This window comes from Lagopus leucura, unplaced genomic scaffold, assembly GCF_019238085.1.
Source record: "Lagopus leucura isolate 7727_CA_CO unplaced genomic scaffold, USGS_WTPT01 Super-Scaffold_100022, whole genome shotgun sequence".
Lineage (NCBI taxonomy): Eukaryota > Metazoa > Chordata > Aves > Galliformes > Phasianidae > Lagopus > Lagopus leucura.
Genome location: NW_024962275.1, coordinates 4,196,263 through 4,208,231, shown reverse-complemented (window position 1 = coordinate 4,208,231; position 11,969 = coordinate 4,196,263). Strand labels below are relative to the sequence as shown.

General features: G+C 54.6%; 3 protein-coding genes across 16 annotated transcripts in view; 1 reads left to right on the top strand and 2 right to left on the bottom strand.

Annotated features, from left to right (window-relative positions):
• Positions 1-139: 139 nt before the first annotated feature.
• On the bottom strand, positions 140-3,562 carry UCK1 (uridine-cytidine kinase 1). Its single transcript, XM_042878958.1, has 7 exons — positions 3,476-3,562; positions 3,220-3,379; positions 2,986-3,082; positions 2,761-2,903; positions 2,576-2,670; positions 2,011-2,059; positions 140-1,635 (listed from the first exon to the last, which is right to left on the bottom strand). The coding sequence occupies exons 1-7, from the start codon at positions 3,560-3,562 to the stop codon at positions 1,448-1,450; spliced, it is 819 nt and encodes a 272-aa protein (XP_042734892.1). The 3' UTR covers positions 140-1,447.
• A 351-nt stretch (positions 3,563-3,913) lies between these two features.
• PRRT1B (proline rich transmembrane protein 1B) lies at positions 3,914-5,332 on the top strand. The gene is made up of 3 exons (XM_042879209.1): positions 3,914-4,503; positions 4,577-4,711; positions 4,785-5,332. Exons 1-3 carry the CDS (start codon positions 4,312-4,314, stop codon positions 4,929-4,931), a joined length of 474 nt encoding a protein of 157 aa, XP_042735143.1. The 5' UTR covers positions 3,914-4,311; the 3' UTR covers positions 4,932-5,332.
• Positions 5,333-5,791: 459 nt separating this feature from the next.
• The window catches only part of RAPGEF1 (Rap guanine nucleotide exchange factor 1), a 76,341-nt gene continuing 70,163 nt past the window's right edge, over positions 5,792-11,969 (bottom strand). For all 14 annotated transcript variants that reach the window (XM_042879219.1, XM_042879218.1, XM_042879220.1 and 11 more), the window contains 8 exons: positions 11,719-11,904; positions 11,482-11,566; positions 11,177-11,271; positions 10,658-10,736; positions 10,423-10,524; positions 9,934-10,031; positions 8,848-8,976; positions 5,792-8,218 (listed from right to left, as the gene is read on the bottom strand). In XM_042879219.1, the coding sequence (XP_042735153.1) occupies positions 8,068-8,218; positions 8,848-8,976; positions 9,934-10,031; positions 10,423-10,524; positions 10,658-10,736; positions 11,177-11,271; positions 11,482-11,566; positions 11,719-11,904 (925 nt within the window). In that variant the 3' untranslated portion in view covers positions 5,792-8,067. The remainder of the gene's footprint in view (positions 8,219-8,847; positions 8,977-9,933; positions 10,032-10,422; positions 10,525-10,657; positions 10,737-11,176; positions 11,272-11,481; positions 11,567-11,718; positions 11,905-11,969) is intronic.

Genomic DNA, 11,969 nt, shown 5'->3' with positions numbered 1-11,969 from the left:
GCTCAGCCATTACAGAACTAAAACTAATTTAAACAAAGCAAGAAAAGAATTGATTGTAAGAGCATCTCAAGAAGCATTTCTTCTCAGACATTTGTACAGGTGTAACACAAAAGCCTTTTATATAAAATGGTCACTTCTGTTCATGTTTGTTCATGTGTTTATTAGCCAAAGTTACCAACACAGCCAGATTGAAGTTTAGAAAAAAATCAATCACAAAATATCAAAAAGTCCCTCTTAGTAACATTTCCCCCCACCCCATTCTTAAAATTGCTCTGTGATTATAGACTTGAGAAGGATGTAACAAGGACATTCTCAGAGGCCCAACTTCATTTCACATTTTTTGCCAGAAACTTCATGTTGCTGAAGCTACGTGGGGTAAATTGCAGAAATGGGGACGTCACTGTTTGTACTTCCAGCCTCTGATCTGTTAGGTTTTGTTGCTGGGGGTTGTTTTTGTTTGTTAGAAAACCAGAACGTTCATCCATTTAGTCGCTGTGCCCTGGTTGATGGTAAAACCACCATGATGGTTTAGATAGACAGCTGCTGGTGGCAGCACAAGGAGGGTCTTGCATTTCACAGCTTTCCCCTTGTCGGTTTCACCACCCAGCTCTGGAAGTGGATGGATTCTGCCCAGCAGAATCTGCAACCAGCAGAACAGAAGTGCCCTAAAAGACACCAGCGCTGACAAGGGCGGGTTTCTGTTCTCATGAGCAACTCAATCCAGTTGGAGCTCACACGTTCAGCTAACTGTGGTAAAGGAAACACTGTTTGGGTACAAAAATAGAAGCCTTCTCTGCGTACGGCACAGCAAGGTGCAGTAGCTTAGAAAGGTATCACTTTGTAAGAACAGAACCACGCTGCTTCTTGGCCCGTCCCCTCAATGAAGAGTAAGTTTCCATTTGTTCCAGACCTCTCTCTAACCTGGGGGAGGTTCCTCTCTGGCTGCACTCATGAAGTTGCATTCCTGTCCCCACAGGCTGCTACAGGTTGCCAAGGTTGGCCAGCAGGAGAGCAGTGTGAGAACTTAAGGGTCAGAGCAAGGCAGGAGAAGAGCAAGGACTGTACCTGCTTGTTGAAATCAACAGACTGTGAGCCGCTTGGAAAAAGGGACTGTTCAGGCCTTTAACCTTCCTGCTAAGAAACAGCATCATCAGGGAAATGGGGTCTCTTGCTAAACACCTGGTTACTTTCAGGATAAACTTCAGTATTAGATTCCATTTTGAAAATTAAGAAGGCAAGCAGAACTGCCTTTAAAGAGTTGATTAATAGATTCAGATATCTCAGGGAGGAAGGTTTTGGAGGGGAGAGGGGCCATAGTCCAACTGCTCCTCGCACCGCTGTCACCTTGCTGCTCTGATGACTTCACTGGGTGTCTTGGTGCAGTCTTTCTTTCCCAAAGTTGTTTGCAGTGTTGGTCTGGACCAGAGGCAAATCCTTCAGCGTCAGGTTAGTGCGGACGGCTGCTGGACTCCAGATGGGACCTCTTGCCAGCTGCCAACACACTGCTGCTCTCTGCTTGCTCAGAGAATGGGCGCTTGTAGGTCCGACCGTGTCCATTCACTGCCCCTCGCTGCCACTTGCAGATGTCTCCATTCAGGATGTCTTGAATGTGCTGGACTATGAGGTTTATAGCCACTGCAGCCAGAGGAGTGGGAAACACACAACACACGTCAGCTTTCTCTGCTGAGCTACCTGGAACAAGTGGAGCATCCGGCCCCATCCAACTCGAGTTTTAACCAGCCTTTAAATGAAGCTATACCAGCCCCCCGCAATGAGACCTGCACCATCAGCTTTGAACTCAGGGTCCTGTTTTGCATCTACAACTGCTTATCCCTTGTTCCAGCCTTCTACAGATCTGCAGCTGGTAATCCGGGAGCATCTCCCTCCAACACAATGTGGCACGCTCAGAAGTGTGCCACCAGGGCCCTGGTTGCCACGTACTCTCCCTTCCCAACCCCAGAGCTGCTCTCCCCAGAGAAATTAGGCAGAGAACTGAACTCCCTTTTTTACCCATGTTGTCAACTCCTCGGGGGATGATCACATCTGCGTACTTCTTTGTCTGCAAAACAGCAATGGGGGTGGAGACTGTTAATGGGAAAGTTTTGTTCTTACCAATCTGAGTGCAAAGATGGGCAAAGCGTTATGCTCTAGTGCTGTGAGTTAAAGCTGCCTATGATGGTAACATCTCAGTCACACAAGCACCTAAAGTGCATTGTGCAGCAAAATAGACTGGTCTGCCTCTGAGTTTCTCTGCTCTCTCCCTGTTCAGAGTGGGCTGCAACCTGGTCTCCTGCAAGGCTTAAAGGATAAACATAGAGAGGGAGTTTTTCAGTGCAAGGGATCCGTGCTACTGCAGCCCCAGCAATGAGGAAAATGCAAAACACAGCATTGCACTACAGCTTTGTGCAGTGAAGGAGGGATCTCCGCCTCATGAGGGCTGGGAGAGGGAGAGGTGGAGCACGGCTCTCGCTCACAAAATCCAACTCCCAAAGGCAGTTCCCAGCACGGCTGCACCTACAGCTCCTCCCCAGGCTCTTTCGGTCCCCAGCACTCAATGCAAACGAACGCTCGGTACCGGCAAGCAGAACTCCTCGAAGGCGGGCTTCACAAACGTGGTGTACTGCGTGAGGATCTGCTCCAGGTCCCTCCCACGCTTCATATCTCGCAGAACTGGAACGGGAAGATCAAAAAAACCCCGAGTTCTATCGCGGGGACGGACGGATAAGAACCGGCAGCAGAACGACGGCCGGCGGATCGTACCTCTGCGGGACAGCCGCACGTCGGAGTCCGTGTCCACGAAGAGCCGCAGGTGGAACATATCGCGGATGTCCTGGTTGTAGAACACCAGGATGCCCTCGAACAGCACCACGTCGGCCGGGTACACCACGGTGGTGTCCGGCATCCTGCCGGGAACGGGAACGGCACGGCGCTGTGCTGTGCTGTGCTGAGCAGCTCCGCCCTGAACCGAACCGAACCGCGCCGTACCTCGAATGGGTCACGAAGTCGTAGGTCGGCACCTCCACCGTCTTTCCCTCCACGATGTTTTTTAGGGTTGCGCGCATCAAATCGTTATCAAAAGCGTCTGCAAGAGGGATGGGAGCGAGAGGAAGAAGGTTAAGAAGGTTCGGTGAGGCCCGGAATGCCGGCAGCCGAACGAACGGCGCGGTCACAGCGGAATGGAGCTCAGAGCGGCACGCCGCGGGATGGGGCACGCCGTACCCGGGTGGTCGAAGTTGTACTGCCCCTTCAGCGCCTTGCCCTGCTGCTCGGCCGTCAGCACCTTGTAGAAGCTGTCCTGGCTGAGGATCAGCACTTTGCGCTGCCGCCGCTCCACCTCGTTCTGCCCCAGCAGCTCCATGATCTTCTCGCACACTGTGGACTGAGGGCGGCGGATCAGCGCCCGGCGCCGACGAACCGAACCGAACCCCTCCCCCCCATCGCCCCGGCGGTACCGCGCGCCCGGAGCCGCTCTCACTTTGCCGCTGGCGGTGCCGCCGCTGACGCCGATGAGGAATGGCTTCGGGTGCGGCCGCTCGGGCTCGGCGCCGCCGGCGGAGGCCATGGCGGGCGCGGGGCGAGCCGGGCGGAGCGGCGCCGCCGCGGGGGGCGCTGGGAAATGTAGTCGGTGGGGAGGGGCGGCGGGAGCGCGTGACGGGGCGGGTCTCGTCGTTGGGCGTGGCTTATATGAGACGTGACTAACGGAGGGCGGGGCTTAGATGGGGGCGTGGCCCAGCGGGGGGCGGGGCTCGGGCACGGGGCGGTGCGGCGCTGACACGTGGGGCCGCGGCGGGGCGGGCGGTGTGGGGGGCGGCACTGTGTGCGTGTGGGGCTGCGAGGGGCACACAGGGGGCACCTGTGCATCGTCTATACTTGTATGTGCATCTCTGAGTAGGTGCGTGCAAAGGTGTGGCTATAGCCAAAAGGCTGTGCAATGTACAGCTGTAAGGACACCACACAGATGGATGCATGACTGCGTATGTTCATGATGCGCACACACAGTGGGCTAAGTAACTACGTAGGCTCACACACAGGTGTATGAGCACTTTAAGTTACATTCTAATAGGTGCAGGGATCCTCTATTCACCTATATACTTAAGGGCTGAAGGATGTGCATATTCATAGCTAAATGGATGTGGCACGTATTTAATGTAAGTATGTAGCTAAACCATGTGCTATGAATGCAGTTTCTGTCCCAACAGCCGTGTTTACTGCGACAAATCGCAGCCCTGCTCACCCCATCCCTGCCTGCCACCGCCGGATGCCGTCGGTCAATGATTAACGCTGGGTCGGGGCCGCCCAAGGCCTGGAGGGATGGAAGAGGCCGGCAGGATGGAGGCTGAGCGACAGGTGGTGGCTGTCAGCAATGTGGCCTTTGAGGAGGACCCGCCGCCCTACTCACCGCCCGACCCCAAGAGCGCGGAGCTGCTGTTCCCGGGGGTTTTCTACCCCCAGCCCCATCCCCACCCGCCGCCCTTCATACAGCAGCCGCTGCCCTGCACCGCCGTACGTAACCAGGCCTGCTCCCCTCGGCCTCCACGGGTACACACGGCTGCTGACCCACACTCTGTCCTTGCAGTCCGTGGGGCCTCCTGGCACGGGGCCTCCAACCGCCGCCCAGCAGCCGCCCAAGGACTACCTGGTGGAGTCGGTGCTGGTGACGTTGTTCTGCTGCCTGCTGACCGGACTCGCCGCCCTCCTGTATTCACATGAGGTAAGGACGGGCCCCGCTCAGCCCCTGCCTCAGGCCGTGACCCCGCTGACCTTTCCCCTTCTCCCCACGCCAGACCCGTGCTGCGCTCGGCCGCGGGGACTTGGCCCAGGCCCAGGCAGCGTCCAAGAAGGCGCAGTCGCTGGTGCTGTTCAGCCTCATCCTGGGGCTGTTCGTCTCCTTCAGTTGGGTCGTCTATGTCCTGGTGGCTCTGTACTGGTGATGGGGCCGCGGGGACACGGAGCGCAGAGCTGAGTGCCGTCAGTGAGGAGCAGCGATGGCGGCACCGAGTCCAGCAGCCGTGTGCAGCGTCGGCCCCTGCACCAGGGTGCTCAGTGACTGTTGGGACCGATACGGGGAGCTGCACAACGCTGAGGGCAGCAGCACAGCTCCGGGACACAGGGGGATGCGTGGCACTGTGCAGGGCTGGGGCTCGGAATGGAGCAAACGGCCCCACAGCTCCTCATAGGCTGCTCTGGGTGTGCAAGCAAGTCCCCCTGGTAATTAGGATTGTGCAAAGATTCCCCACGTATTTGAGTTTCTACAGCAATGCTGCATGCACAGCTGTGCTGCATCGCCTCCTCCTCGCAGCTTCCAGTTCTAAATAAAATACACACAGCCAAAGCCTTTGTGTTCTGTGCGCATCACAGCCCCTTCCCACCCATGGCTTTCATCCACCGCAAACGTTAGGGCAAATTCTCCTCCAGTCGGTCAACCTGGGACTTCCTCCAAGGCCCCCACACTCACAGCCGGCGTCGCGTGCTGCTCAGCGTCTGAGCATCCTCCTCTGCCCATTATTTCCAGAGGAATTTTGAACCTCATCCAGGACTGAAATAGCACCGGCAGCCGCTCGGGGGTTATTTATGGCCAAGCTGCGGGCTGGGCTGCAGCAAAGGGTTCAGAGCCCTCCGTTCCCATCAGTGCCCAGAGGAGGACAGGAAGAGATGTTCCCTGCAGGGTCCTGGGCTGTGCTTGGAGGGGGGGGGGTGTCCACAGTGGGGGAGCAAGTGATGTACAGCAAAAAGGGCCAATGGCAGAGGAGAAGCCGGATGGGGATGTGAGAAAACACGAGGCCACACCAACTTGAGGAGCGGATTCGATTGTCACTTTAATCCACAGACTGCTGCATGCACTGTAAACAGGATCGTTAGGCAGGTTTGTTACTGGTATTTATTTGTCTTTAATATAAAAGTTACAGGTTTGAAATGTTTGCAGGAAGATGCCACCGTTGGGACTGGGTTAGTGGTATATAATATATCATACAGCCAAACAGCTGGGCTGCGGGGAGGCTGGGGAGCAGCCCAGTGCTGATAGCAAAGCACATCGCTTCCCTCTGCCTGCCCCTGGGAGAACAGAACCCCAGGGGAGAGGTGAGCTGAGAGCCGGGTGCCCCCAACCCCATCCCTCTGCATGGAGCCCTGGGCAAAGCACTGCTGCTCCCTTCATCCCCAGAACGTGGGGACCTGGAGTGCTGGGGCCATCGTAGTGCTGCCCCTGCGCTGTCACTCCTGCAGCACACAGCAGCGATGGGGCAGCACAGCTCTGCACCAGGTGGAGGGGCTGCGTTTGCCATTTCCATCTCATTGTGTTGCTTTCTTTAAATCTTATTTACAAAGGAAAATAAAAATCACTTCCTGCTTTGGGGATTGCAAAGCTTTGGCCGGGCATAGTGCGCAGCCCCAGGGCTCTTAACAGTGCCATAAAAAAATAAAAGGTTTTGAAATGTTCTGACTCAGTGCCACAGCACAGCCAGGGCTCCGCTCCTCCTGCTGCTGCGGGCTGTGCAGCACAGAGCACAGCTCACCTCACACACCAGGCTGTCCTGCACTTGCAGCCCCGGTGCCAGTAGGAAAATGATGATTTTGGGTGCAACCTCATGAGCGGAGCAAAGCACCGCGCTGCAGGCATGGCCAGGCAAGGCTTTGCAATCTGCAGAAGGAAATGCTCGTCACTCTGATCCACCCAGAACAAACAGGAGCTTGGCAAACATTGACCTGCGATGGAGAAGTAAAGCGAGGATGCTCTGCAAAACATCCCGTGTGAGCCACTGCCCTGAGCTGCAGGGATGTGCTGGAGCTCTGAAAAACCTGCCACTGTGGGACACGGCTCTGCAGAAGGCCTTGCGAGGGGGTAAAACCTACAGCATGTGCTCAGAACCACGACCCACGCTGTAAACAACTGAATGGGGCCAGAAAGGAAGGGAGGGGGGGAAACAGCCTGGGAGAGGGGACAGGGACACAAAGTGGGGATGGAAGGGCAGAGTAAGGCACACGGAATAGGAGGGGAGCGAGGGGTGCGGGCAGTGCTGGGGATGGGGCAGAAAGGGGCTTCTGAGCACAGCACCGTGGGTCACTGGGATGAGAACCATTTGGCAACAAGGAGAGGAATGGAGGGGGCCGGGAGCACGGGGCTCCTTCCAGCCCCAGGGAGGGGCTGCTGGCTCCTCCAGTGCCCTGGGGCAGCCCTCAGCCTCTTTCCTTCCAGCACTCGGAACGATGCTGTCACTGCTTGTGAGTTTTATACACATCATGTTTTGCACTTTTTTTTTTTTCCTATAAACCCATCGGTATTCAGACATGCATCAAAAAGAAAAATCTCCAATGGATTCTAAATACTAATATTTACAGTCATATACTACAGAATTTACTGTGCAAAAGCTAGTACCATCACTACAAGATACGGGCCCACAGGGCAGGTGAGCGCGGTACCACGGTATCAACATTTCCAAGGGTCAGAGGGATCACTGTGGCTTAAATAGTGAGATCTGAGAGGAGGAGGGGGGACGATGGCTGGAGACGGCGGCTCCCTGCCCACCATTCAGTGCCTCTTCTGTATCCATTAGCGGTGCCTTCACCTCACTGAGAAGGCGAGAGAGATGTGGGGCAAAGCGAAGCCCCCTGTAAACAAGCCCAGCCCTCCGGCAGGCAGCGGGGCTCCTTCACCCCCATCTTCCTGGGAAAAGCCTCAGCTGCTGCCTGCTGAACACCATGAGATGAGCCCGCGGGCGCCGAGCTCTGCTCACCCTCCGTCCGGGATGAAGACAAAAGCCCACGTGTTTCCAAACACCATCAGTAACACATTGCCTGGCACCCTCCTTCCACAAAGCTCTCTCCCTGGTGGAAAAGCTGCTCGATGGCACAGAGGGATGGGAGGAGGAGGGAGGCGAGCGCTGCCCACTCTCAGCCTGCTGCCGTCCGCACGGCGGCCACCGCTCTGCCAACGCTCACAGCCCCGAAGTCGCTGCCAGCCCGGAGAGAGGCCGTGTCACCCCGTAACAGGTACAAATACTGAACTCCAGTCTCATAGCTGCCCTCCGTGCGCCTGCCGAGCAATTCTCCTCGCTCGCACAAACCCTCTTCCTAAGTTTTCTCCTCCCGGTCTGTTTTCCGCCTCGTAATGTTGCGAGGTTTGATTTTGAGGGACAGTTCCCACAGCGCCTCCTCTGCCAGATGGTCGCTGAAGTCGTTGAAGAATGACACGATGTCGTCGTTCCTCCTGATGTCGTAATGTCTGCAGAACCACAGAGAAGGGCTGCAGTTAAACGAGGGGCTGAGGGACCCCCCGCTCGTCCCCACACAGAGCCTGCGCTGCGTTCTGTGTCACCTGAGCCCACAGCTCGTGATGGGCTGTGACACCAAGGGGACAAAACATCATCAGGTTGGATATCAGGAGGAAGTTTTTCATGCAGAGGGTGGTGACGCATTGGAACAGGCTGCCCAAGGAGGCTGTGGATGCCCCATCCCTGCAGGCATTCAAGGCCAGGCTGGATGTGGCTCTGGGCAGCCTGGTTGGTGGCCCTGCACACAGCAGGGGGTTGGAACCGAATGAACATTGTGCTCCTTTTCAACCCAGGCCATTCCATATCCACTGAGGAAAGCCCTTTGTGTTCCTGAGAACCTCTGTTCTCAGCCACAGCAAAATCTGCCATGGAAAGAAAGAGTAGGAAAACAAAGACAGGGCTTCTAAAAGCAATACTGGAAAAACACCATCACAACTCAGTAATCTTATCTAACCCAGGGAGGGGAGCAGACCACAAGCACTGTAACCATGTCACTGCCAGGTCCCCTTACAGCTCCACCTCGATGTTGTCCCTCCTGTGCCCCCACAGTACCCGGCTCAGACCCCACTGCCTCACTTACACCTGTTGGAAGCACCTCATGCTGTCCAGGATGTTAAACTGCTGCCAGCGCTTGGAGAAGTTCACCTTGCTGTCGATGTAGTCTGGGTTTCCCAGATGAACAAAGGTCAGGTCCTGCAGAATTAGGCCTCTGAAAGAGAGAAAAGGGCATAGAGCCAGAGAGTAGGCAAACAAGCATAGAGGTTTGCCATACGTGGGCAGGACAGCCAGCCAAGGGCAGCCACACGGAACCTGACCAGCTCCAGCTTTAAACTGGAGGGAAACGTCTCCCTGGCAGCAGACATGGAGGTGCTCAGGTGTTAAGTGCAGCTGAGAGCAAGAACAGCTGCTGTGCTCATTACCACCCTCTGCACCCCCTGCAGCCCTCCCCAGTCCCCCACCAGGCGACTCTCCTTCCTCCAGGAATTGTACAATGGAAGAAAGCGAGATCAGAAGTTCTACTGGTGCAAGAGCAAGTGTGCCACCTCGACCTGAGAGCCCCTGCAGAAGAAGGGAAGGGCTTCAAGTCAACAGGATGAAGCACCTGTGTTTGCTAAGGGAGATTCTTAATTGAACAGCTCTTCTCAACCATAAGAATCTGAGCTGTTTCAGAGGAGCAAGCAGCAGCTTGAAGCTGTGGGACCCACTGCAGCTCATGGAAAACTTGCCTTGCAGTGAACAGACCCCAAAGAAAGTATAGGTAAAAGGTGTCTGCTGAAGATTCAGCCACTGAATCTTTCCTTTGCCAGTCACCCTCACTAAAAGAAAGTCCAGACATAAAGCATCTGAAACAGCAGCAGCAGGTGGTCTGAGCTCTGATCCACAGTTATAAAAGGGAATGAGATCCTCAGCGGTGGCAGCAGATGGAGAAAACCAGTCATCCTGTACTGGGAACGCAGTGTCACAAATGGGAGCTGTGCCAAGGGCTGCCTCCCTGCTGCAGGACAGACTGCTCCGAGGGCACGTGGGTCTGACGTGGCACAACGACGTCATTTTAGATGTAGGACAGAGGCTAAGTGCTCAGCTGGGCTGACGCTGCTGAGAAACCACGGAAGGAACTGCTGGAATGCACAGAAGTAAAGGCAGAAGAAAGGAAGCACCGACTCACAGGTATGGGATGCAGGGAGGTTCCACATCAGCCAGGGCTGCCCGGTAGGCGCGGAAGGACGAGGAGCTGTCGATCAGAGTGCAGTACTCAGCCAGGCCCTGCAGAACACAAAGCCCCCAGTCACCCCTTTATCTTTGTAACCTCTCTCCCAGGGAGTCGACGCCACCCTGCAAACACCACCAGCTCAGTTTGCTCAGTTTGTGTTCTCACAGAACTTCACTGCCTTCAGCTCCACCAAAGCTTCACTGCACAGGGAGGAAGCATCTGTTCCCTCAGCCCAGGGCAGTGCTGGCACTCCTACAGCTGTCAGAAAGCCCTGCAGCACTGCAGGCTGCCAGCACTGTGCCATTACGCCCACTGAAGAGCATTCATCCACCAGCCCTCCACCCTGTCATGCTGCTGAGCTGTTAAAACTCACCCTGCTGCTTCATATCACAGCCACAGTTATCCTTTTTCCCCTACATATAAAAGCCTTGCACTGTTCCTCACCTCTGAGGTTTGTTTCTGCCACTCCAGCCTTCGGATGGGTGCAGAATCCAGTGCAGAAAGAATGGCCAGATAGGAATTAAAATTATTCAGCTTTCGTAAGTGCTGTGAAGAGGGAAAATATACGAGTTACAGAGAGATCTGTAATGCCTCAGAACATAAAACAGCTTTACCATCTGGCACGTCCCACTCTGCTGCTAAAGAACAGCATGGGTGATTCACAGCACTGAGCTGATACCTTCATAATCTTGATAAACTTAAGGAGCAGCCTCTCTCGGTCCTGGGCTTTCTCTTGCAGCATTATTATGGAACGGACCCTGGAAGAACAGAGAAGGATAAACTCACTTCAGCAGATCTCAGATTTCCTCTCGTTTCATTTACAAAACTGACAACTATTAAGGATGGATCAACAATATTGAAAAGTTTCTGATATCTCCAACTCAAACTGAGCGAGGAATAACTCCAAGGATGAGAACAATGATCATTCAGAGTGCATTCATTCGCAAGGGGAACATTTGTTGGAAGGGCTCAGTGGTACTGGGTAATTCCTCCATGTTACAGTGCCCTCCAGAACTCATCATGTTATTTCTCTTGAGCTCCACCAAACTTGCATCTACTTCCTGGCCAAAAATACACACATGATCCCACTTACAGGAGACCAACTGCAAGGCATATGCAATATGCAAGGAATATCCTGAGCTCTAAGACAGGGGAGGTTAGGCACAGCTCAGTGCCATGGGTGCTGTGAGCTCCTTACCAGTAGGACATGTTATTAAAGTGCTCTGTGAACTGCGTCAGGTTGGGGCTCTTCTCTTCATTTTGTTCTTTCGCCCAAAGCAAAACTTCTGGTATCTGCCCAGGAAGAAAAACAGAGGGGTGGCAGAACACCACACGTTATCATGGGATTTCTGCCTCAGGGTTCCCAGCTGCAGCCTGTGGCCATGGTCTTTTGCTGACACAAGTTCAGCTGTCCTCTGCATTACGCTGGGAATACCAGAGATTGCAGAGGGATGTGTGCAGGTCTCTCCCTCTGCCCCCCCCCCCCCATCCTTGTCTTCGTACCTCGATTTTATAGAAGAGTTCAGCATCCAGGAGGGTCAGCTGCTCGGCTATTTCATGACTGTGGAAATCATGCAAGGTCCCCGGCCTGCGGGAAAGAAAGATGAAAGAATATGGAAATGTAACTTGCTTTCTTTCCTTTCTTCTACTTTAGACCGAGAAAAGCCTTTTGTCCAAATAAAAGGGATGCCCTGCTCCTGAGAAGGGACCAAGAAAATAGCCACACGTGTGCTTCCTCACCTGGCTGCCACCCCTCGGGCTGCAAGAGGTTTGATGGAGTTGGCATATCTCAGCATCTTCTTCTGATCCACTTTGTCCAGGATGTTTTTGCGCAGCACTCTGGCGAGGCTCAGCTCCCCGTTGCAGACCAGCCGGAACACCAGGTCCATCAGCAGCTTGAGAATCTCCTCTGTCAGCTCCACTAAGCTGAAAGATGGCAAAGCCAGGGCAGCCATCAGGATGACGAGTCCAGGACGCAGGTGTTGTTACAG

Bases quoted from the DNA above. Each gene is read 5' to 3' on its own strand.
- UCK1 (XM_042878958.1), bottom strand. From the start codon at position 3,562: ATGGCCTCCGCCGGCGGCGCCGAGCCCGAGCGGCCGCACCCGAAGCCA. The intron at 3,380-3,475 runs GTGAGAGCGGCT...CGCCGCCCTCAG, and splicing joins GCGGCACCGCCAGCGGCAAA to TCCACAGTGTGCGAGAAGAT. The intron at 3,083-3,219 runs GTACGGCGTGCC...TCCCTCTTGCAG, and splicing joins GTACAACTTCGACCACCCGG to ACGCTTTTGATAACGATTTG.
- PRRT1B (XM_042879209.1), top strand. From the start codon at position 4,312: ATGGAAGAGGCCGGCAGGATGGAGGCTGAGCGACAGGTGGTGGCTGTC. The intron at 4,504-4,576 runs GTACGTAACCAG...CTGTCCTTGCAG, and splicing joins AGCCGCTGCCCTGCACCGCC to TCCGTGGGGCCTCCTGGCAC. The intron at 4,712-4,784 runs GTAAGGACGGGC...TCCCCACGCCAG, and splicing joins CCCTCCTGTATTCACATGAG to ACCCGTGCTGCGCTCGGCCG.